This window comes from Schistocerca cancellata, chromosome 2 (genome assembly GCF_023864275.1).
Source record: "Schistocerca cancellata isolate TAMUIC-IGC-003103 chromosome 2, iqSchCanc2.1, whole genome shotgun sequence".
In the NCBI taxonomy this organism is placed as follows: domain Eukaryota; kingdom Metazoa; phylum Arthropoda; class Insecta; order Orthoptera; family Acrididae; genus Schistocerca; species Schistocerca cancellata.
Genome location: NC_064627.1, coordinates 912,063,572 through 912,090,538, shown reverse-complemented (window position 1 = coordinate 912,090,538; position 26,967 = coordinate 912,063,572). Strand labels below are relative to the sequence as shown.

The 26,967-nt window shown below is 39.1% G+C and overlaps 1 protein-coding gene across 4 annotated transcripts in view; it reads left to right on the top strand.

Annotated features, from left to right (window-relative positions):
- Window positions 1-26,967, top strand: part of LOC126162853 (phospholipid transfer protein C2CD2L) — a 585,870-nt gene that overhangs the window by 415,937 nt on the left and 142,966 nt on the right. For all 4 annotated transcript variants that reach the window (XM_049919629.1, XM_049919628.1, XM_049919627.1 and 1 more), the window contains exon 3: window positions 26,529-26,708. In XM_049919629.1, coding sequence (XP_049775586.1) covers window positions 26,529-26,708 — 180 coding nt within the window. The remainder of the gene's footprint in view (window positions 1-26,528; window positions 26,709-26,967) is intronic.

The following is a 26,967-nucleotide window of genomic DNA, read 5'->3' as shown; positions in this document are numbered from 1 at the left end:
CGCTACCGCACGACCACGAGATGCGGGCAATGTGGGCTTGGTAGTAGGGATGAGAGAGAGGAGAAAGACTATAGAGTTCTGCAACAAATTTCAGGAAATAATAGCAAATTCTCTGTTCAAGAATCACAAGAGAAGGGGGCATACTTGGATAAGGCTAGGAGATATGGGAAGATTTCAGTTAGATTACATCATGGTCAGCCAGAGATTCCGAAATCAGATAATGGATCGTAAGGCATTCCCAGGAACAGATAAAGACTCAAATCACAATTTAGTAATGAATAAGAGTAAGCTAAGTTTAATAGTCAGGGAAAATCAGTGTGCAAAGAAGTGGGATGCGGAAGTACTTAGGGATGAGGAGATACAATTGAAGTTTTCTGAGGATATAGATACTGCAGTCTCTAAAAAGGGCAGTTACAGAAGGTGCTAAGAAAAACAAGGGTTAAGCGAACGTGACTACAAAGAAACCTTGGCTAATAAAAGAAATATTTCAGCTGATCAACGAAGGAAGGAAGAATAAAAAAGTTCAGGGAAATTCAGAAATACAAGTCAAAAATGGTTCAAATGGCTCTGAGCACTATGGGACTCAACTGCTGAGGTCATTAGTCCCCTAGAACTTAGAACTAGTTAAACCTAACTAACCTAAGGACATCACAAACATCCATGCCCGAGGCAGGATTTGAACCTGCGACCGTAGCGGTCTTGCGGCTCCAGACTGTAGCGCCTTTAACCGCACGGCCACTTCGGCCGGCCAAGTCACTTAGGAATGAAGTAAATAGGCAATGTAGGGAACCTAAAGCGAAATGGCTATATGAGAAATGTGAAGAAATCGAAAAAGAAATGATTGCCGAAAGGATTGGCTCAGCATATAGAAAAGTCAAAACTACCTATGGTGAAGTTAAAGCGAAGGGTGGTAAGAGTGCAATGGGTATTCCACTGTTAAATGCAGAGGAGAGAGCGGATAGATGGCAAGAGTACATTGAAGGCCTCTACGAAGGGGAGGACGTATCTGGTGACGTAATTGAGGAGGAAACAGGAATAAATAGGGAAGAGCTAGGGTATCCAGTATTATGGTCAGAAGTTTTAGAGTCGGATTTCAGAAGAGCTTTGAACAACTTAAGATGAAATAAGGCTGAAGGGATAGATAACATTCCATCAGAATTTTTAAAGTAATTGGAGGGAAGTAGCAAAAAAGGACTATTCACCTTGTTATGTAGAATTTATGAGACTGCCGATGTACCATCAGACTTTCAGAAAGCCGGCCGCGGTGGTCTAGCGGTTCTGGCGCTGCAGTCCGGAACCGCGGAACTGCTACGGTCGCAGGTTCGAATCCTGCCTCGGGCATGGGTGTGTGTGATGTCCTTAGGTTAGTTAGGTTTAAGTAGTTCTAAGTTCTAGGGGACTTATGACCTAAGATGTTGAGTCCCATAGTGCTCAGAGCCAACTTTCAGAAAAACATCATCCACACAATTCCTAAGATAGCAAGAGCTGACAAGTGCGATAATTATCGTACAATCAGCGTAACAGCTCATGCAACCGACTTGCTGACAAGAATAATATACAGAAGAATGAAAGAAAATTGAGGATCTGTTAGATAACGACCAGTTTCACTTTAGCAAAGGTAAAGAAACCGGAGAGGTAGTTCTGATGCGGTTGATAATGCAAGCAGAACTAAAGAAAAATCGAGACACGTTCATAGGATCTGTCAACCCGGAAAAAGCACTTAACAATGTAAAATGGTGCAAGATATTTGAAATTTTGAGAAAAAATAGGTGTAAGCTGTAGAGAAAAGATGGGAATATACAACCTGTACAAGAACCAAGAGAGAACAAGGAGACTGGAAGACCAAGAATGAAGTGTTTGGATTAAAAAGGGTATTAAGACAGGGATGTAGCCTTACTGTTCAATATACACATCGAAGAAGTAATGACGGAAATGAAAGATTCAAAAGCGGGATTACAATTCAAGATGAAAGTATATCAGCGACAAGATTTGCTGATGACATTGCTATCCTCACTGAAAGGAAGGAGCTACTGGGTCTGCAGAAGTGAATGAACAGTCTGACGAAAAAAAAATATGGGCTGGGAGTAAATCATAGGAAGACAAAAGTAATGAGAAGTAGAAGAAATGATAAAAGTGTGAATCTTAGTTTCAGAGTTGGGGATCACGAAGCAAATGAAATTAAGGAATTCTGCTACCCAGGCAGCAAAATAACCTTTGATGGGCGGAGCAAGGACGACACAAAAAGCAGTTTAGCACTGTCAGAAAGGGCAATCCCGGTCAGGAGACGTCTGCCATACTAGTATCAAACGTATGCCTCAATTTGAGGAAGAAATTGCTGAGAATGTAAGTTTGGAACTCAATATTTTATGGTAGTGAAACATGAACTGTGGGAAAACCGGAACAGAAGATAATTGAAGCACTTGAGTCCTGGTGCTACAGAAGAATGTGGAAAATTATTTGGACTGTTAAGGTAAGAAATGAGAAGATTCTCGCCAGAGTCAGCGAGGAAAGGAATATACTGGGAAACCCTGCCAAGAAGAAGGGACTGAATGATAGGACATCCATTAAGACATCAGGAATAACTTCCACGGTACTAGAGGAACCTATGAACGATAAAAATTGTAGAGGACGGTAGATATTGGAATACATCCGGCAAATAATTGTGGATGTAGGTTGAAAGTGCTACCGTGAGGTGAAGAGGTTGCCACAGGAGAGCAATTAGTGGTGGGCTGCATGAAACCAGTCATAAGACTGATTGACCAAAAAGAAAAAGTGGTTTACTGTGTTGGAATGTGATAATCCCAGAGCATGAATAACATTTTCAAAATTCAAACAAAGACTTCTTCTAGAGTGTTCTGGAGGGTTAGTGTATACAGCTTCCCCAAATAATTCCACTAAATATCAACACAAGGATCCAGCTCGATTTTTTCATCCACCACACACTGTGGATTCCTGAAAGTGAATTGTATCCTCGTTGTTGTGTAGACCACCATACACACTGTATGGCATTCTAGTAACACTATCTATATCTATGAGTTGATCACTGCAGTTCTTCATACTAAAAATAGTTTTTGAGGGCTCTTTATATAATGCTGTGGAATATTTATGTTCACTGAGAGACAGTTTGTTAGAATTTTGCTGTAACATGGAGCATTTTGCTACAATTTTGCTCTGGCGTGGGGCGTTCAGTTACAATTTTTGCTGGAACATGGGTTATATGTTACAATTTTTGCTATAATATAATGTATTTTGTTACAAATATGTTGTAATATGGGCTAGTTCTTACAATTTTGCAATAAAATGTCGATGTATTGAATAAAGTGTCATATAGTTTCCAGAGTGTGATAGCGTAAACTAGCATTGTCAGTCCACTGCATGTATTAGTTTAACACAATCACACAGTGCAAGTCACATGTAGGCCTAACTACAATCAAAGATATTTAAGTGTTATACAACCTACTAAAGCTGTAGAATTTCCCCAAGTCTGCAAGCACAGCTTTTTCCCAACTAATCTTCTGACACTTACTATTCTGAGCATCCGCAACCTTGACCAGTAAAGACTTCCTGGACAAATGACCTAATAAACCTGGAAGAATCCGCTGTAGCACTGCTTCGCAAATATGCTTAATCTACCGATAGTCCTAAGCTGTTGAGTGCAGTGCATAACAGCAGATCCTTTCTCTCACGACCATCCACAACACTGGCCAGCAAAACACTTCCCACATAAGCGCACTGTTAAAGGAATCATACCTGCATTAATCAGAAATGATTTAGAAGTCGTATGGAAACATGTGACGTCTACGCCTGGCACTGAACTCGCAGCACGTCTCCTGAAACACTTACAAAAAGTGTTCGGCGCCACCAGTTATTTTCGATTGCGAATCTGTGGCACTTGTCACCGTTCATCTAGTATATAGCACGACAGGATTTTCACCAAAAGACTTACTCTGTTCCATCTAAAAGTATTTGCAATACTTGAAGGTATGAAGTTTACACCCTACTTTCTGTAGGTCGTAGTCTAGTTGTTAGCGTCGCTGCCTCTAGATCATGGGGTCCCAGTTCAATTCCCGTCCAGGTCAGAGATTATCTTCTCACGGGGACTGGTGTTTGCGTTGTCCTAATAGTTTCATCTCATTTACATCGTTATGACGTCACCGAAGTGACGTCAGATAGAAAGAATTGCAGCAGCTGACTGAACAACCCCAGACTGTGTCTCCGACCAAGAATGCCATTCAAACATTTCATTTCATTTTCCACTTCTGCATCTACATCTACATCTACATCTACACTCACAAACCACCGTGAGGTGCATTACAGAGAGTACGTCCCATTGTACCAGTTATTAGGGTTTCTTCCTCCTCCATACGCGTATGGAGCGCGGGAAGAATGATTGATTGAATGCTTCTGTGCGTGCAGTATTTATTCTAATCTTATCCTCATGATACCTATGTGAGCAATGCGTAGGCGGTAGTAGTATGGCATAGTGTATTCCTACTGTAATCATTTAAAGTTGGTTCTTGAAACTTTCTCGGGATAGTTTACGTCTGTCTTCAAAAGCCTTCCACTTCAGTTCATTCAGTATCTCTGTGACACTCTGCCATGGATCAAACAAACCTGTGACCATTCGTGCTGCCCTTCTCTGTACGCGTTCAACATCCCATGTTATTCCTATCTGGTACGGTTCCCACATGCTTGAGCAATATTCTAGAGCTGGTCGCCCAAGTGATTTGTAAACAATCTCCTTTGTAGACTGATTGCACTTGCCCAGTATTCTACCACTAAACCGAACTTTACCTACTGCTTTACCAAAGAGTGAGCATATGTAATAATTCTATTTCATATCCTTACAGAGTATCTGTATGAGTTGGCCGAATCCAACAGTGACTCGCCGATATTATAGTCATAGCGTACTACGTTTTTTCGTTTTGTGAAGTGCACAATTTTACATTTATGAACATTTAAAGCAAGTTGCCAGTCTTTGTACTGCTTTGAAATCTTATGGACATCTGACTGAATATTTATGCAGCTTTTTTCAGATGGTGCTTCATTATAGATAACTGCATGTCTACAAAAAAAAGTCTGGGGTTACTATGAATATTGTCTGAAAGGTCATTAATATACAGCATGAACAGTAAGGGTCACAACACACTTCCCTGGAGCACACTTGAAGTTACTTCTACATCTGACGATAGCTCTCCGTCCAAGATAATATGCTGCGTCCTCCCTACCAAAAAGTCCTCAGTCCAGACACAAAATCACTTGATACCGTACCTCTCATAATCATACTGTTGACAATAAGCGTTAGTGTTACACTGAGTCAAGCTACAAGCCGTGATCTTAGAAATGTGACTGTGTGGACTGTGATAGCTTTAGAATGGATCCAAAGTGATCCATACCACTGGAATATATTTTTCACTGCAAAATTCTTTTATTTCAAAGCAGAATTGGAAAACAATAATCAAGTTGCACCCCTTACTGACGTTGGAGTTAGTCAAGCAAAGAAGCAAATGGGTGATGTGAAGTACACCATTTCTCTGTCACACCGTACTGATTTTATAAAGTACTAGCGAACCTGGCAATGCTGTGCAATTGCCAAACAGGTGTGGGAATTGGATATACCGGGTGATCAAAAAGTCAGTATAAATTTGAAAACTTAATAAACCACGGAATAATGTAGATAGAGAGGTAAAAATTGACACACATGCTTGGAATTACATGGGGTTTTATTAGAACAAAAAAAAAAACAAAGTATTGCTAGACGCGTGAAAGATCTCTTGCGCGCGTCGTATGGTGATGATCGTGTGCTCAGCCGCCACTTTCGTCATGCTTGGCCTTCCAGGTTCCCAGACCTCAGTCCGCGCGATTATTGGCTTTGGGGTTACCTGAAGTCGCAAGTGTATCGTGATCGACCGACATCTCTAGGGATGCTGAAAGACAACATACGACGCCGATGCCTCACCATAACTCCGGACATGCTTTACAGTGCTGTTCACAACATTATTCCTCGACAACAGCTATTGTTGAGGAATGATGGTGGACATATTGAGTATTTCTTGTAAAGAACATCATCTTTGCTTTGTCTTACTTTATTATGCTAATTATTGCTATTCTGATCAGATGAAGCGTCATCTGTAGGACATTTTTTGAACGCTTGTATTTTTTTGGTTCTAATAAAACCCCATGTCATTCGAAGCATGTGTGTCAATTTGTACCTATCTACATTATTCCGTGATTTATTCAGTTTTCAAATTTATACCGACTTTTTGATCACCCGGTACATCCAAATCTCCTTCACCCTCTCTCTCTCTGTCCATCTTCCCCTCCTGCCCCTATCTCTGTCCATCATCTCTTTCCCCTCTCTCACTCAGTCTCTTCTTCTCACTCCTTCTGTCGATCTCCTCCTTCCCTTTCTCTATGTCAATTTCCCCCCGCCCCCACCCTCTCTGTCCATCTCCTCCTCCCCCTTCTTTCTGATCTTGACTCTTCTTTATTATTATTGCAAATGAAACCTTGATGGGAATTTTAAGTCAGTTAGAATGAATACGTGAAACAGTTGAAATCATTGGTTACAGAATATGAAAGCGACCTATCCAGCTGTTGGGTCTGTGAAGATAGTGGCTTCAGTGACAGTATTTCGCATAATTTTAACCTGCAAGCGTGTATGGTTTCAAACTTTTGGACAATTCAGATTCTGTAATAGTATTGTAGTCAAATACCGATAAGACATAAATACAACATTTCTGTAATCTGTTAACACAGACAGCGAGGAAGAAGGCAAAACAGCACATTGTTGAATATACAATTTCTGTTTAAAATTACGCGTATGTAACTTGCGTAACAGAGTTAAGGGATCACTTTTTGGAAAGCTTCCTATCTATCTCCCATTGCGACGTATAAGTTTGAAATTTGGCTAAAAGGTACCTACGACCGTCCTCTGCAATGGTACAAAAGCGTGGCGCCCTGCAAAAATCAATCTCGTTGTTTTTAACGAAATCAGAAAGAGCTAGGCCTATTATATCATTCTGGCTTGAAGAAAAAATGTGCTGTCTGTTAAACTGTGTGGAAAGAATCAAATTTTCAAAATTATATTATTTTTTATTTGATAATGAAACTTTTTAATTCTCTAATTTACACATTACTTTATTTTCCGTCGGGAGACGTGAGTCAGAAATTTTAAAAAATCATATAAATTTATATTGATATGTTAATCATAAGACATTGTTTAATTGCGTACGTTGTACAATGAGGTGACAAGCCATGGGACACCTAATATCGTGTCGGACCTCCTTTTCTCCAGAGTAGTGCACCACCTCGATGTGGCGCGCACTCAACAAGTCGCTGGATGTTCCCTGTAGAAATATTGAGTCATGCTGCCTGCACAGCCGTCCATAACTGCGAAAGTGCTGCCGGTGCAGGATTTTGTGCACGAACTGACATCTCGATTGTGTCCCATAAACGTTCGATGGGATTTATGTCGGGCGATCTGGAAGCCCAGATCATTCGCTCGAATTGTCCAAATGCTCTTCAAACCACTTGCAAACAGCTGTGGCTCGTTGACATGTTTGGCAACATGAGGTCCATGTATGGGTGCAAAAGATCTCTAAGTAGCCGAACATAACCATTTCCAGTCAATGATCGGTTCAATTGGACTAGAGAACCCAGTCCATTCCACATAAACACAGCCTACACCATTATGTAGCCAGCACCAGCTTGCACAGTGCCTTGTTGAAAAAAGTGGTTCAAATGGCTCTGAGCACTATGGGACTTAACATCTGAGGTCATCAGTCCCCTAGAACTTAGGACTACTTAAACCTAACTAACCTAAGGACATCACACACATCCATGCCCGAGCCAGGATTAGAACCATAGAGTAAATATCTCTAGAGTGAGCATTGCGTTCCGCGCATGTTGTCTACATTAAACTAGGATTGTCACGCGTTTTCGCGACTTCGCTGTGCGTGCGTGCTTTCCGCAGCGTTTGAAGTTTATAATATCAAGAGTTTTGTTGTGTTTCACCGTTTGTTGATAGTGTAATAGCGATGGTGAATTACTGTTGTTGCTACGGATGCAAAGAAAAATGTGTGAAAGGAAGGATAGTAACTTTTCATGGGTACATACCATGTAGCTCTAATTATAGTTATCATATTAGTAAGAGACACTGTATATGTTTAAAAATTTCCAGACGCATTATAATTAAGGCTTGATACTGTAGACCTATTTTTCTACGATTTTATGACTATATTAGATATTATGGCTCGTACAAAAGCTTAAAAACAATCGCTTCCTCTCGTAAATTTGCTAGTGGAACAGGAAAGGGAATGGTTAGTTGTTTCACCACATACTCTCCTCCATGCATTTATCAGTGACTTGTCGATTATGTATATAGATTACTCAGTCTACTATTTATTTAATAAACTGGGAGCAAGTACGTAAAATGCGTTAAATAAATACTTCAAAGTGTCGCCAGTAAGAAAAATTCTGCTTTAGGTCGTAAAGACAAGAAAATAAATACACAGAAATGCAGAGAAAAAGGACGAATTAGCAGGGATATAATCGCTAATGTGTTGCAAATTCGGTGTTTTTCGGACACTTGCAAAAGTACTAGCATACTGTCAAGTCGTTTTGCAAGACTATCACTGCAAAAATGTACGTCAGGCTCTGCAATACTATAAAGTGCCGTATCATACCGAAAACTACCAAAAATCGAGTGCATCTGAACCGTGACACCTATCGCAAAGAAGCAGAATGCAATATCACTTGCCCATTAAAGTTACGTAGCTGGTTTATTCCCCGTATCAAATGGATACCGTAAAAATGTCAGCGCAACATATATAAATAATCCACGACACGTACGAAAAGAATCCGTCTGTACTAGGGATGTAGTGACATTCCAAGTATACAGGGCGCTATACGGACAAACACGCGACGTCCCGAGAACACGTGACCAGGCCGGCGATGTATGTTATCAACACAAAATCTGTTCTGCCCTTGTGAATGCTCACTCCAGAGATATTTACTCTATGATTCGAACCTGCGACCGTAGCAGTCGCGCGGTTCCAGACTGAAGCGCCTAGAACCGCTCCGGCTTGCCTTGTTGACAACTTCGGTCGATGGCTTCGTGGAGTCTGCGCCGCACTCGAAACATACTATCAGCTCTTAGCAACTAAAATCGGGACTCCTCAGATCACGCCACAGTTTTCCAGTCTTCTAGGATCTGACCTATACGATTACGAGACCAGGAGACGCGTTGTAAGCGATGTCGTGCTATTAACAAACGCTCTCGCGTCGGTCGTCTGCTGCCTTAGCCCATTAACGCCAGATTTCGCGGCACTGTCCTAACGGATACGTTCGTTGTACGTCCCACAGTGATTTCTGCGGTTATTTCACGCAGTGTTTCTTGTCTATTAGCCACTGTTGCCTGTCGTTAAGGGTGGTGAAAGGTAATGCTTAAAATCTGGTATTCTCGGCACACCCTTGACGCTATGGATCTCGGATATTGAATTCTCTAATGATTTTCGAAATGGAAGGTCCCATGCGCCTAGTTCTAACTGCCATTCCGCGTTCAGAGTATGTTAATTCCCGTCCTGCGGTCATAATCACGTAGGAAACATTTTCACATGAAGCACCTGAGTGCAAATGACAGCTCCGCCAATGCACTACCCTTTTATACTACCTCCATGGAAGAGCAGTTGAACGGAATGGATGGTGTCTTGAAGGGAGGATATAAGATGAACATCAACAAAAGCAAAACGAGGATAATGGAATGTAGTCGAATTAAGTCGGGTGATGCTGAGGGTATTAGATTAGGAAATGAGACACTTAAAGTGGTAAAGGAGTTTTGCTATTTGGGGAGCAAAATAACTGATGATGGACGAAGTAGAGAGGATATAAAATGTAGACTGGCAATGGCAAGGAAAGCGTTTCAGAAGAAGAGAAATTTGTTAACATCGAGTATAGATTTAAGTGTCAGGAAGTCATTTCTGAAAGTATTTGTATGGAGTGTAGCCATGTATGGAAGTGAAACATGGACGGTAAATAGTTTGGACAAGAAGAGAATAGAAGCTTTTGAAATGTGGTGCTACAGAAGAATGCTGAAGATTAGATGGGTAGATCACATAACTAATGAGGAAGTATTGAATAGGATTGGCACAACTTGACCAGAAGAAGGGATCGGTTGGTAGGACATGTTCTGAGGCATCAAAGGAACACCAATTTAGTATTGGAGGGCAGCGTGGAGGGTGAAAATCATAGGGGGAGACCAAGAGATGAATACACTAAGCAGATTCAGAAGGATGTAGGTTGCAGTAGGTACTGGGAGATGAAGAGGCTTGCACAGGATAGAGTAGCATGGAGAGCTGCATCAAACCAGTCTCAGGACTGAAGACCACAACAACAACAACAACAACAACAACAACCATCTATACTGTGCATATCGCTGTCCAATGACTTTTTTCAGCTCAGTGTGTGGTACACGAGAAAAAAATTCGCTGCTAGCCAGTTAAATTTTAACGATTTGGCCATGAAAGTAGTTGAAAATTGGTAAACACAATCAAAACTGAAAAGAAAACAGATTGTCTGGCCGGCCAGTGTGGCCGAGCGGCTCTAGGCGCTTCAGTCTGGAACTGCGCGACCGCTACGGTCGCAGGTTCGAATCCTGCCTCGGACATGGATGTGTGTTATGTCCTTAGGTTAGTTAGGTTTAAGTAGTTCTAAGTTCTAGGGGACTGATGACCTCAGATGTTAAGTCCCATAGTGCTCAGAGCCATTTGAACAGATTGTCTGTGATACGAAAGAGGAATATTCTATTGGTTTGGTGCATAAGTTCGCAGAGTTTTTTCATAAGTTTAATAAACGCAGCAGATACACATAACAGATAATTACGCCATCAATAATGTATTCTCCTTCACTATTTACATCAGTTTGCCAACAGCTACCCCTGGGGTAACATTTCCACTCCGCGACTGGAGAACTCATGTGGTTCTGAGGCAAAGAATTCGTTGAGCCAGGTTCGGGCTGCATTTTTATCCAGAACAGAAGTTCCTTGAAGGTTGTTGGATAGAGAGCGGAAAAGGTGAAAATCTGAGGACGCAGGATCAGGTGAATAAGGTGGGTGAGGAATGACTTCCAATCCAACTCCTGTATAACTTTTTTTTTTCAATTGAGCAGAAAACGGGTGTGAGGGAGGCTTATCGTGGAACAGCATCACTTCACGCAGTCTTCTTGGTCGTTATTCTACTGTTGTATCTGAAAAACTTCTCAGTTGTTGACAATTAATGCCAGTAGTGATGGTTATACCTCGGAGAAGCAATTCATAGTACAGCACACCGACACTGTTCCACCAGATGCATTACATTATCTTTCGTGGACGAGCGCAGGTCTTTGTGCTTTGTTTGGGCTCAGCCACTCTTTCTTTTCCTCCCGTTAGCATAAAGACACCATTTCTCGTCGCGAGTAACGACACAGGGTAGGAATGGTCGGTGTTGCTCACGAGCGAATTGATGACGAGCAAGCAGAGACGCACATATGCCCATCCGCTGATTTGTGATTTTGGCTTGGAGCGTGTGGTACCCGTACACCCCTTTTTTTGAACCTTCCCCATTCCACGCAATTGTCGCACGACGGTGGAAGATCACAGTTCATCAAATTTGCCGTTTCTCGAGATCACTGACGTGGATCATTGTGGATTAATGCGTTTCAGTGATCTTCATCAAACCCTGAAGATCTTTCTGAATGTGTAGAGTCACGAAAGTTAAAATGATCGTCCTTAAAACGAGAAAACTATTTTCTTGCCGTGCTCTGCCAGTGGCATACACGCCGCTATTGTTTCTGGTTGCCTCCGCTACTGTCACCCCTCTGTTGAACTCCAACAGAAGAATATGGCGGAAATGTTCCATTTCTCCACATGGTACTCCATCTTCTAGCGTCCACAGCTCCACTCACTATCTTCAAATGAGAATATAGGTTTGTCTTCACTACGGCCTTCCATACACCGTATACTGATACTTGCGTAAAGTGTGACAGGCTCCAGAATTTGATAGTTCGTGGAGAACAAAAACTGTTCAGACACTGAATCTTGAAAAGGAATTACATTTGCCTGTGGATAGGCGGCTAGGATACAAAAGACAGACCAAAAGAATGTCCAGATTATAACAGTTCGCTAATAGCAATATGTGTTGCTCCCTACACCTGTGCTTCCTTGCAGCGGCCAGTTTTTGTGCTATTGAGCATTCCAGTTTCTGTTTGACGGCACTGTAATTTTTTCTAGAAAAGTTCGACTGTTTCCAAATCATAAAATCTCATCTGTTGCTTAAATAATGGTACTCGTACCAAAAGAAAAAAAAGTTATGTTATGAACTAGCTCTTGTATTTGTCTTGTTGTATTCCTTAAGCAATGGCATCAACAGAAACTTCGGTATCAGTTGTTTTTACTTGGCACCCTTTATATTTTTGAATGGCGGATGTTATCGTAGTCCAAATTATTTACGTACAGACCCTTTTGTAAGTCGGTAGTCCTTTTACGCCGGCCGAAGTGGCCGTGCGGTTAAAGGCGCTGCAGTCTGGAACCGCAAGGCCGCTACGGTCGCAGGTTCGAATCCTGCCTCGAGCATGGATGTTTGTGATGTCCTTAGGTTAGTTAGGTTTAACTAGTTCTAAGTTCTAGGGGACTAATGACCTCAGCAGTTGAGTCCCATAGTGCTCAGAGCCATTTGAATCCAGTCCTTTTACTTTAGGCGGGTCGGGCCGTAGGGTTCCATAAACGAACCATACATCACTGTTACAAGATTCACTAGACGGAAGGAGAATTGCCATGCAACTCTTTCTTTAATTTTTTTTCCACTCGTGTATTACTTGAGCTAATATTTTTTTTACTTAGGCATTTTTTTGTTGGAAGTGTCGTGTATTTCTTTCCATACTTCTGCAACATACGACTTTTTGTAAGTAGCTAAATGTTTATAATCTTACGTTAACCTCCCATAAATGTAGTAGGAATATTCTGTCGTTATTGAAACAGAATTTCCGAATCCTTGTTAGTTTGCACAATAAATCATCATGATGTGGAACGAGTCATTTTACATTCATATTGCAAATTAATTTGTACATTTATTTGTATTCTAAACATCACCATATTATTATTATTTTTTACCCCGAAATGAGAACAATATATCAGATTGAGTTAGCAATTCTACCCACCACCTTTTACACATCACAAACATAGAAATTCTTCTACGAATAGAAGGAGTTGTAAGCAGAAACTTTTTCAATTTATTTTCAAGTTTTAGCTTGCTGTCTGTTGGACATTTTATATCACGGGGTAAGTGGTCAAAAATTTTGGTTGCAGCGTTGTGCATCTCTTTCTGTGCTAAAGACAATCTTAAAGTTGACTAATGAATGTCATTTTGCCTTCTAGTAATGTTATTATGTACCTCATTGTTCCTTTTGAACTGTAGTGGACAGACGGATTGGTGTTTTACAAAACTGATGAGGTTTTCGTGGCCACTTATTGATGATGTATTTTGTCTGTTGGAATCTGCCACGGGATCTTCGAGCGTCGGATGTTTTAACGATTTGCCACTAAACAAACATCGACGGAATATCCCGAAACAGAAGCCAGTCGGATTGCTGTTTGTTTATTTGCGCTTACCACTCCCTTCTCTTGAACCTGGTATGTCCCGCCAAAAAACAATAACATAAGAAGTATGTTACCGAATATTATTTGGTTTAATATGTTTGAGTGACAATAGTTTTTTCGACGATATCAAGGATCTGATGTTCGCTACAGTTCCAGTACCGTATTGCAGATTCTAGCCTTGTCGAACATTAGTGATTCGGAGCATAACAGTGAAAGTGAAGAGAGAAATAAAAACAATGAGCTGCCGCATGTTGCACTATCAAGCCACGACAAGCTACAGCGAAGAAACAAGGATTAATCAATTGTCACTGGAATGGTTTTCAATTGCTATGGGAATGGTTGCCATAATAAAGAACATACAGAACTCAAAGCTAGAGTACCATAATTATTTTTCATTTTTTTTAATGAGGCACACAAATGATATAGTGTTTCAATACATCCTTACATGGGACCTCACACTAAAAAAAAAAACTGTCAGAAATATGACAAACAGTACACATTTCATATGTTGGTACTTCATTTGAACAGAACAGAAGCTTTCAGTTGTTCGATTGAATGGCAGATGGTCCTTCAACCAGTACTTGAGAGACAAACGTACAAAGAGAAGGTACGAGTGTGAGTGTTATGCGACAAATTGTCATGTAACTTGGAATCAAATGTTCGTTCTGGAAAAGTTTCATGTGCACCAGTTGCAAAGTCAGGACTGAAAGTGTTTCAGAATTGAAGCAGTGACCTTTATGGAAAGAATCTATATTTTTATGGACATCTTTTTGCTTCATTTGGTTTGTTCAAGAGTCTGAGACCCAGTGGTTTGTAGGTTATGGAACGATAAATCCCAGAAGAAGAAATATACCAAAACTCATCGAAGAAAGGGATCTTCAGAGCTTATTGGAGAAATGAGAGTTTAGCTATCTATAGATGGAAGGATAACAGGCCATTCAGCGGGATTTTCGCATCGTACCCTATCAGAGATGTCTATAGTAACCCATAAGATGCAACAGGGAACAATAATCCATATCACTTGATCTCTTTTATTTAATGATTATAATTCTAGCATAAACTTTGTGGATAATTTTGATAAATTGAAGTCAAACAAAAAAGGAAAGAAATGATGCATAAGACTGTTTTCTCACTTTTTTCCACTTTGTAGACTGCTGTGTCACAAATGTGTTCGTTATGTACAGGGAACTTCAAACAGAGCAGTTCACCAATAAAGACTTTTATCAATAGCTATACAAAGTTTGTTAGTTCCAAAAATAGTCTGTGGCTGCTTCTTAGCCTTATATGCACAAATAATTTATCGTTGCAAGTCAAGACACACACAAGCCATATGTAGATACAGGCATTCATCATATAAGCAGTAAACATTAGCACATTCAGTGTGAGTCCAGACTGTTAGGATGTTCAGTCTCAAAGTAGTTTTGTATCTGGGAGCACGCAAGGACTGTTTCAAAAGCAACCACTAAAATTAATTTAAAAAAAAAGTTATGTGTCTTGAGTCTCCAGTTATTAAATTTGTGTTAGTTATACCATGGGGCTGTTAATCATATTTATTGTAAAATTTTTGTTGTTTGGATGAATGTTTACAAATCTATTGTAAAACATACCAGTATGTTCAAATAATAAAACTAATGTGTTATAATTGACTAGAATAAAAAATTAGTGATTTATTATTCATATCCCAACAGAGTAAATTTTGGAGGCTTTTGTCTGCTCTCAGGAGTTATGGGATCAGCAAGACAAAAATCATCAAAACCTATGCTTTTTGGACAAGTTAACCAGGTGGCAGGAGAATTACAGACTAAATTACAGATTTACATTTTTGACACTATTATGAAAAATATAGATTGCTACTCACCATGTAGAGGAGATGTTGAGTCACAGACAGGTACAACAAAAAGACCGCTCAGCTAAACGTGAGCTTTTGCCCAAAACGCCTTCTTCTAAAGTAGAAAACACATACATATTCATGCAAGTACAACTCACAGACACACAACAATTGTCTCTGGCCTCTGAGGCCAGAGACAGTGGTCATGTGTGTGTATGTTGTGCTTGCAATAATGTATGTGTGTTGTCTACTTTAGAAGGAGAATTTTGGTTGAATGCTCATGTTTTTAGCAGTCTCTTTGTTACGTCTGTCTGCAGCTCAACATTTGCTCACCGTGGTAGGTAGTAATCTGTCCTTTCCCTAATACTGTCATTACTCTATCCTAGTTTTCCTCAACCCCTTTTATTGACTTAAAACAAGAGCCAGTCCAGTTTTATTTTGTGACAGAGAGTTAGGAAAACACAGCTTGAGGCTTTGTTGAAGTTTTATCCTGTTTCATGTGCACTTTGCGTGCAATTCTTCATTTTATCTCTGTGTTGCTCTTCAGTGTTCAGCAATTGAGGGGGTAAGTGGAATAAAGTGCTAACACACAAGAGCATATTTTCAGTTGTTGTTAAAAAACTGCAAGTACAATAAGACAAAATAATTTTTATAGTGTACAGTGCTTCCTAGCAGAACTTGTGTGATGACTTGTTATTAGTATATGATGCAGTATAATATACAACAGATAAAGGTGATCTGCCTAATTGTTACTAAATTGAGAGTTTGCACTTTCTTCCATTGACCTTTTCAGTTCTTAGGGGGGAAGTCATGAGTTGTTTGATATAATTGTTGAAGGAATTAAAAAATTATGTAGCAGAGATATGTCAAATAACATACTGAAAGCAGGTAACACATTATGTTGTTGCACGTATAATGTAACTTGTTGCACAGAAGGTGTTTTTTGTGAGCTTGAAACATCCAAAGTGACTGGAATTTTAAAGAAAGATCTTAAATCAAAGCCTGCACACTAAGACTGATTTCACTTATTCCAGTACTTGGCTGAAGTCCCTGTATCACAATGTATGAGTACCATAACTGAATAAGATGTTAAGTACTTCACAGTCAGTTACGGCTGATAAACATTTTATCAGCATTCAAAGATTATGCTTACAGATCTGAGCCAAACCTTCAATTGTGTTGACCATTCTGCTTTTCTGTTTAAGCTGTAGTATGGAAACTGTTTGAAGCTATTCAAATCTCATGTTTATGAAAGAAAGCAGTGTGTGTGTCCGGGAGGTCAACTACATGAATTGCCACAAACATCAAATTAGGACCTCTTTTATACTTTATAGAAGTAATGACTTGTCAGAAAATTATACAACTTTTCTTTCTATAAACCATGTATTGGAGAACTGACCAAAAATATGAACAGTATGTGATGCAGGCAAACTAAATGAAAAGTTTTGAGAATAGAAGTTGGCAACAGACTAACATGGAACTCTAAAATGTTGTGCATGTAACAGTTCAGTTATCAAGAGAAATAATGTGTGTTAAAGAAACTGATATCCTGTATCAATCTTGTAAATGCAGCATAATTTTCATTTTTTAAGTAAATCTCTGTGAAGGAATGGGTTAATTATAGAGAAAAGATATTCTTGAAATTGAGAAGGACACAAAAAACAGAAATGACAAGGGTAGGTAATAGTATACACTGGAAGCCTATATTCATTAAATATAAGATCTTAACAGTGAGCACTGTACAAAGTTTTGACAGTGTTAATTACATACTGGCTGAACTACGTAACATGGTAGGAGTAGTATGGTATTCTGCCTTTTGGCAGGTCTTGTCATGGATTAAGCCTCTTCCACTTTTGTCTGTCCATAGCGAGTCTTTTCATTTCTGAATATTTGTCTCCTTTGATATTGTACAGCATTTGATATCTTCTTTCTCCTCTTCCCCTTTTTCCCTCCACTATTCCTTCTATTCCTTCCTTCAATAAACAGTCCCTCCTCAAACAATGTCCAATCCAGTACCGTTTTCTCTTTCTTATGATTTCCAGCATGTTTCTTTCTTCTCCAACTCTTCTTAATACTTCTCCACTTCTTACGTGCTCTTCCCATTTCACTTTTTCCATTCTTCTCCTTATCCACATCTCTAGTGCCTCCAGTCTTCTTTTATCTTCTTTCCTCTATGTCCAGGTCTCCACACCATACAGTGCAATGCTCCAGATGTAACATTTGGCAAGTCTTTTCCTCAGATCTTTGTTTAGTAGTCTGCAAAGTAATTTCTGTTTCCTCTTGAATCCTTCTTTTGTCATTGCAATTCTTTTCCTAATTTCTGTTGAGCAATACGTATCATCCATTATACACTTCCCAAGTAACTGAAGTTATTCACTTGCTCCATTTCCTCTCCCCCTATTTTCATACAGCATTTTCTCCCCTTTCCTCCAATTACCATGCTTTGCATTTTCTTCTTGTTAATCTTCACTACATAGTCTTCTAATTTTGTGTTTAGATCATCTGCCATTTGTTCCATCTCTTGCATTCTTTGCCATCACAACCATGTTGTCTGCAAATCTTATACACTCCACTCTCTGACCCCCTATACAAACTCCTCTCCTTCCATCAAAACTTTCATTAATAATTTCTTCCAGATAGATATTGAACAGTGTTGGTGAAAAACAACAACCTTGTTGTACACCTCTTCCCAGTTCAACTTCTTCACTCATCACACCTCCTATTCTTACTCTTGCTCTCTGGTTCAAATATAAATTTCTAATTAGCTGTCTATTCCTCCAGTCAACTCTATGTTTTCTTAGGATTTTCATCAGTTTGTCCCATCTGCCACAGTCAAAAGCCTTCTCAAGATTAATGAAAGCAACATATACCTTGCTTTTCTTCTCCATGTACCTCTCCCCTATCACTCTCAGTAGCCCAGTGGCTTCTCTAGTTCCCACTACTCACCTGAAACCAAATTGTTCATCTCCTATTACACAATTCAGCTTTCCATATAGCCTTCTGTTGATCAGCCTCAGCAAGACTTTGGCTGCATGCGATATCAGGCTCACTGTTCTATGTTCCTCACACTTTTTGCTGTTCTTTTTCTTTTCTATAGGTATTAAGATACTTTCTGTAAAGCCCCTTGTCCATTTTCCTGTCATGTTTATTTGATTACAATTTCAATCCACTCCCTTTTCCCTTCTTTCTCCAATGAGTTTAACAGTTCCACAGGAATCTCATCAATTCCCAGTGTCTTTCCATTTTTCATCTCCTTCATAGATGCTTAAATCTCACTAGTTAGTATTGCATTTCCTTTGTCATCATCTGCAACTTTATCTTCTTCTACCCCAAGCTCTTCTTCACTTGGTTGGCTGTCTGCAGCTTATAGCCATTCTATATATTCTTCCCATTTTCTCGTTATTCCTTGGGGTGCACTCACCATTTTACCATCTGCTGCCTCTACTTCCTTTAGTCCATTGTTGTTTCTCTTTTCCCTGAATGCCAAATCCAATGCTTCTTTGTACATAAAATCATATTTTCCTTCTTTCTCTATCTTGTCTCACTTTTCAGTCGGCCATTTCTCCTTTGCTTTCTCTGTCTCCCTTCTTAATTCATTATTTAACATCCTATAGTTGCACTTCCCTCCTTCTGTGTTTCAATTTTCCATTTCCTGCAGTCATCCATAATTGTTACAAATCAAAGACATGAATATAATATCAGAACATGTATGAATCTAGTCTTGCCATTAAACAGACTAGCAAAAGCTAACAACAGCCATGTTTATACAGCAGATGAAGTGTTTAAATTTTTTTCTAAATACATCAAAGAATGCCAGTCACATTGATTAGGAGTAAGCTGCACAGTTTTTTGTTAGCAAGCCTATTTCATTCATTAGCAGAATTATTAGGAGAACAACTTTGTAAAAAAAGAGTCTGTATGAGCACATGGACATTTCATGATATCGTAAGCAAATTAATTGAAAATTTCTGTAGGCTCCTGAAGTATTCTCCATATAGTGCAGATAATTTCAGAAGTGCCTTCAACAATTCATCATAATCTTGAGAGAGAGTTGAAATTTTTGTTCTTTGAGTCAAAATCCCATTGGTTGTAAATTTTGAGGAAATGATTTAACATTGTAAATGCCTTGCCTCCAGCAGATATATAAAGTAGTAGAACTGATGTCTGTGGTAGTAGATTGCCTTGCAGTAAATTAGGCTTCCCTTCTTCTGTCTAACAAAATAAACTTGAGGATCACTTTGTTTGCCATATCCTCGTATTTTGACTGTAATTAACTTGCCAAGAGCATTTACAGCTGCTTGTAATCTCTTTTAATTATGACAAATTTACAATTAAAATTATATTTAGTAAAACTCACTTTGCAGTGAATTGGTTGTCCTGAATGCTTTTCGATATCTTGGGAAACAAAAAGAGATTGAGGATTAGAACTTTTCCTTTACATTAAGTCTGTAAATTTATAATTGAGTTTCTCACCTAATTTTTCATCAGTGCCTATTACCAGTTCTTCATACAGTCGCACAGTTTGTCTTGAAAGTATTATGTTTTCTGCTTTATGAAAAAGATCTGTGGATTCATAATGTTTCTATGTATAAATATGAATCACAAGTCACAGAAATTTCATTTGCTTCTTCCATATTTAATCAATACTTCTTTATTTATTTTCGAGTTCCGTGGATCCTTGACACGAATGTATCACTAGGATGTAGAAAATGTCAGGTTATTACAGTAATTGCCACATGTAGATGATCATGAGGCAACAAGGTTAACATATATAAGCAGATACATGAAAAAGGACATCCCCTTGTCAAATAATTACACACAAAATTTCAGATAACAACACAGATAATACTACAGTAATGACATAGATGATTGCATAAATAATAGTGCAGTAATGACATAGATGATTACATAAACAAATTTAAAGTAAATCATCTAAAAAATATTCTGCCAACAAGTGATATGCTAATCTACGTAGTCAGTTCTATCAGAAATGCATGAAATTAAACACAAATTCAAGAAGTATTACACATTATCAAAGAATTCCTGTAAAGAATAGAAAGAATTATCCAAAAGTTAAAGTTTTAGCTCTGTTTTGAATTTAGTAAGATCCCCAATGACTGATTTGATGTGGACAGGAAGTTTATTGAACACTTTTATACTTGAATAATGAACTCCTTTCTGTACCATGCTGAGATTTTTTTAAATCATTGTGAAGATCATGTTTTCTTCTTGTATTGTGATCATGGAACACACTATTCATTTTGTAAATTGCATAATTTTTGTTCATGAAGCACATTAGTGACAAGATGTATTGACAAGGCATGGCGAGGACTGCAGCTATTTAAATAAATTTCTGCAAGAAGATCTAGGATGCACTCTGCTCATAATCCTGATAACTCTCTTCTGTGCAACAAAGACTTTATTTGCTTGTGGTTGATTTCCCCAGAATATGATGCCATATGTCGTAAGTGAATGGAAATAACCAACATATGCAGTTTTGATTGTTTCCATGTCACAAACAGATGCAATTGAGCGAATGCCAAATGCTGTTGAATTCAGTCTTTTACATAGGTCAGTGATGTGGACAGACCAGTTTAGTTTGTTATCAGTATGTAAACCCAGCAACTTGGAAGATACAACTTTCACTATTTCTTTGTCTCCACATTTTATTTCAACATTTTCCAATTTTTTGTTTACTGTTTGAAACTGATGGAAATGAGTCTTATTAACATTGAGGGACAGACCATTTGCAGTGAACCAATCTAGAACTTTTTGAAATATAGTGATCACAGTGTTCTCTGGACTGCAGCTGGGTACCTTGTCAATCATAATGGTTATGTCATCTGCAAATAGGGTGAAATGTGCTTCTTGGGCCACACACCAGGGGAGGTCATTTACAAAGATTAAGAAAAGTAAGGGACCAAGCATCCAGCCCTGCGGCACTCCACATTTTAATTTACAGCAATCAGAGCTGGCAGGTGCCTTTGCACAATTGTTTAATACTACCTTCTGATTTCTGTCATCTAGATACGACTCAAGCCAATCCCTACTTTATCTTTTAAGCCATAATGCTCAGCCTTTCTTAGTAGAATCTTGTGATCTACACAGTCAAATGCTTTTGACAGATCACAAAAGATTCCAACAGGTGACATTTTCTTGTTTATTGATTCAAGTAGTTGGTTGACGAATGAGAAAATGACTTGTTCAGTTGAAACACTCTTTTGGAATCCAAACTGATTTTATTAAGGATGTTATATTTATTAAGGTGAGCCATGATTCTATTATGAGATTTTCACTCTGCAGCGGAGTGTGCGCTGATATGAAACTTCCTGGCAGATTAAAACTGTGTGCCCGACCGAGACTCGAACTCGGGACCTTTGCCTTTCGCGGGCAAGTGCTCTACCATCTGAGCTACCGAAGCACAACTCACGGCCGGCACTCACAGCTTTACTTCTGCCAGTATCTCGTCTCCTACCTTCCAAACTTTACAGAAGCTCTCCTGCGAAACTTGCAGAACTAGCACTCCTGAAAGAAAGGATATTGCGGAGACATGGCTTAGCCACAGCCTGGGGGATGTTTCCAGAATGAGATTTTCACTCTGCAGCGGAGTGTGCGCTGATATGAAACTTCCTGGCAGATTAAAACTGTGTGCCCGACCGAGACTCGAACTCGGGACCTTTGTCTTTCGCGGGCAAGTGCTCTACCATCTGAGCTACCGAAGCACGACTCACGGCCGGAACTCACAGCTTTACTTCTGCCAGTATCTCGTCTCCTACCTTCCAAACTTTACAGAAGCTCTCCTGCGAAACTTGCAGAACTAGCACTCCTGAAAGAAAGGATATTGCGGAGACATGGCTTAGCCACAGCCTGGGGGATGTTTCCAGAATGAGATTTTCACTCTGCGGCTGTGAGTGCCGGCCGTGAGTCGTGCTTCGGTAGCTCAGATGGTAGAGCACTTGCCCGCGAAAGGCAAAGGTCCTGAGTTCGAGTCTCGGTCGGGCACACAGTTTTAATCTGCCAGGAAGTTTCATATCAGCGCACACTCCGCTGCAGAGTGAAAATCTCATTCTGGAAACATCCCCCAGGCTGTGGCTAAGCCATGTCTCCGCAATATCCTTTCTTTCAGGAGTGCTAGTTCTGCAAGTTTCGCAGGAGAGCTTCTGTAAAGTTTGGAAGGTAGGAGACGAGATACTGGCAGAAGTAAAGCTGTGAGTGCCGGCCGTGAGTCGTGCTTCGGTAGCTCAGATGGTAGAGCACTTGCCCGCGAAAGGCAAAGGTCCCGAGTTCGAGTCTCGGTCGGGCACACAGTTTTAATCTGCCAGGAAGTTTCATGATTCTATTGTACATAATTTTCTCAAGGATTTTTGGAAGACTTGTTAACAATGAAATTGGACGGTATATAGAAACCTCTGCTTTATCACCCTTTTTGAAGATTGGTTTAACAACTGCAAATTTTAGTCTATTAGGGACAGTACCTTGATTTAGAGATGCATTAAATATGTGACACAGAACTTTAAGAATATATTTGTGGCAATGTTTCAGTACTTTGATAGATATATTGTCCATACCAGTGGAATTTTTGTTTTTCATTTGGCATATCACCCTCTCAATCTCATCTGCTGTGATGTAGGGTACATACATCTGGCTAATCTTTCTCTGCACTGCTTTTTGTAGAAGGTTCATGGCTTCATCCATAGACCCTTTACATCCAATTTGATCCGCTGCTGTCAGAAAATGATTGTTGAAGATATTGGCATCTATTTCCCCTTCATCTGCCATGCTTCCATTGTGACACATTTGGATACTGTCTGTATCCTTTGAAACTTCTCAGATTAAATCATCACAATACAACATGCCCAGTTGGTATCCACAACAGAATACAACTTTTACCATTCTCTACAACCCAATCCCACCAAAATAGTGATCAAAGATCCACTAAGCTGTACGAAGATACTACTTCACAACTACATCAGTAGATACAAATAAACTTATCTTTTTGTGTTTTTAATTACAATTTAGTTTTTTGATGCTATTATTCCAAAATTCAATATTGATGCTGAGAATAATTATGAAAAATAATAATTAATATCACTGACATTTAAAAATATTAAATATCTTTGACAATTTTTTAATATTTCAATATTTCTTTGAAAATAACTTTCTATGTATATTTTTCACATTTGTACACAAACAATACTTTAACACCTGCATGGATGCAACTGAATATCATGTAATAATAGTGTGCAAAAAATGTTTCTGGTTTGGATAGTGAATTTATTTTATGTATCATGTTGTATGCCAGAAAAAAAAGTCTGTCAGTGTTATAGACTGAATAAAAATGTTTATAGTTGAAAATACTGTACCAGAAATTTCTGGCCATTTTAGATAACTGCATGCTTAATAATCATCTTTCAGAGTTAACTGGATCATGAATAAAGTTAGTCCAAGCAGATTTTAGTTTGTCTCTTACATATTGTAAAATATAGGCAAGCATCGGAAATCTGGAAGTGATTTAAACATTAGTTTACTAATTAAAAGAAGTACAAGTCATCAGAGTAGAATTGTTCTGTACTTATGGCACTTACAATACATATTTTGTATTACAGGTGAAACAGAGCATATTAGTTAGACTAATGTAGCCTGGAAGCAGAGGAGGTCAGATGTGCTTCACTGGCATATAGTTCTTGAAGCTGCACTGGATGGGCAATCAGAGAAGGAATACATGTGTTGTGTTCTTTGGGCCTCAACAAAATTAATGGGTTTGATGATACTGTGTATCATGATTTTAGAAGAATTCCTTCTGATCTTGTTGCTCCTGTATGTAGTCTTTCAAAGGATTTCCAGACTTCCCAGTTTTTATGAGGGTCACGGACTAGTTCTTCTAATGGTTCCATCTACTAAGCTAAGGCCTGAGTTTGTTGTTCATATTCCTCTGTTGTTCTGAGGAAGTTACTTCTGTATTTTGGCATTTGGGTAGCCTGTGAATTTCCATGTAGAGGCTATTGTGCAGATGTGGAGGACTTCCATTTCCATTTTCTCTTGGTAGGCAATTGCCTCCTATCGAATTTTCAATGGAACCATTTCAGCCAGTTACTAGAGCTTATCTGGAACGGTAGATTTCAGATAGCTACTTACCAGTTCACATGTTTCATTGAGTGTAACATCAATGGATTTGTACCAGATAGGAGAGACATATTTGCCAGTAGAATAGCAAACTGTCAGTGCTGTTGATATTCATATCGGGTCTCCAGCTGGCACATAATGTCATCTTGACACAACAGTTTGGTGGTTAACATGGTTGTCATCTTCAGGTGAGTAAGCTGTCACACGAACTCGTTGGAAATGAAATCAAACTGCAGCAGCAGCTCCTTTATACGCCACCAGTAGTTTCACCGCACATGTGCAAATGTAACCATCCTCTAGCTCAAAGAAACAGGGCACCGGTGGTGAAAACTCGTGGAAATGATAAATCGATTTCAAGTATTGACACCTTTTGGTGACTGAATCAGAGACCATTGCTTTTTAATGCCAAACAAAACCAGGTTCCAACTCTTACTTAAAGGACACTCCTTATCCCCGTTTATAATATTTGTCAGGTAGCTGGATTTCAATAGCTTCTTTCACTACACAGATCCAATAATTTGACACAAGGGCAACCACTTATGTCTTATCATATAACATTTGATGTCCTTCAGTAAGACAATGTCCCGCAACCACAGATTTTTCTGGCTGAAATAAATGCGTCTGGCACTGGTGCTCCACATATCGATACTGGACTGTCTGAATCATTTGTCCAATATAGGCTTTCCTGCAGTGGCAGGGAATTCTGTAGACACAGGGCTTCCTCAAACCAAAATCAACCAAGCAGCACTGTAGTCTTTACTGGTGGATTGAATAAACTTTTAATATCAAACCTCTTTAGAATTCGTCCTATTTTTGAAGATATTCTTCCCGCAAAAGTTAGGAATGCCACCGATTTGCTTGTGCTTGCCGCAGAAGGTAGGAACATCACTGATTTGCTTGTATCTTCTTTTGGTTTCCACGTAGGTCCAATCTGTAGAGCACCATGGATCTGATTGTTGATATAATCATTCTGCTTGAATACTGCTTTTAGATGATCCAGTTCTTGTGTCAAATTGTCTGCATCTGAGATGGTATAAGCTCTTTTTATCAAAGTATGTAGGATCCCTTTGCATTGGTATGATGGATGACAAATTGATGCATGAAAATATTGGTCCATATGCATGGGCTTACGATAAAAACTGTGTCCTCATTTCCAATCATCCCTCCTATAGACCAAAACATCTAAAAATGGGAGTTTTCCATTTTTTGAACTTCCATCATGAACTTAATATTGGGATGCAGGCAATTAAAATGATCTAGGAAACGATCCAGAGCATCCCTCTCATGTGGCCATACCATATACATATCTTCGACGTATCGTCAAAAACAAGTTAGATTTAAGAACACTGTCTTCAGTGCCATGTCCTCAAAATCTTCCATAAACAAACTGGCAACTATGAGGGATAATGGGCTTCCCACAGCCACTCCATCACTTTGTTCAAATTATTTGTCATTAAATAAAAGATATGTCAACATCAATGCATAGTGACCAAGATTAGCTGTTCCCTTGTCCAATTTTTCACTAGTTAACTGCAAAGAATTTTCAAGAGTACCTCTGGTAAAAAGTGACCCAACATCAAAACTAATGAGCAAATCCTTGGGACTGAAACGTTAAGACTTAAAACGATGAATAAAAACCAGAGAATTGGAAATATGATGTTTGCATTTTCCGACATGGGGACTGAGAATGGATGCTAAATACTCGGCCAAGTTGAAAGTATGAATGATATTAGTCCACACCCATATTTGCCATCACATCATCTTACATAATCACTATGTTCCCTATACTGTCATTCTGTATTTGTACACCAGATAGGTTACATAATAAATAAGTAAAATACAGTTGTTGCCACAATATTGTGCTACACTTATGCATGACATTTTTAAAAATTTTCCTGCTTCACAATTCACAGTTGAAGTTAACAGTTATTTTGTCTTTCATTACAGACTGTGACATGCGACTGTGAGGCGACACCAGCATTTCAGCTTAAGGCTTTCCGACAAAAGGGAGAAAAAGTAGAAGTCTCCCATTACAGAGTGAATGTGAATCGGTTTCGAGCCAGACTAAATGTAGTGTGTATTACAGAAAAGTTACTGGCAGATGTTAAGTGTGACGGCTGGCCAGATGTGAGTATGAGATATATAAAAAAGTTTTTTGTATTTAACAGTACGGTGCATTTTATGTTTAATTATGTACATTGTTTTTCATCTTATTTCTGTATGTTTTGTCAAACTTATAAAATGTCAATAAATGTGCTGTTGTTTATGAAAACTGCAACATCTCAAAAAGTGATTTAGAGCAAAACAGCCACAGGATATGTACCAGATACTTATATCTCCTTGACTGCCACAATTTGTAATGGTGAAAGGTGGTGAATTCTTAACT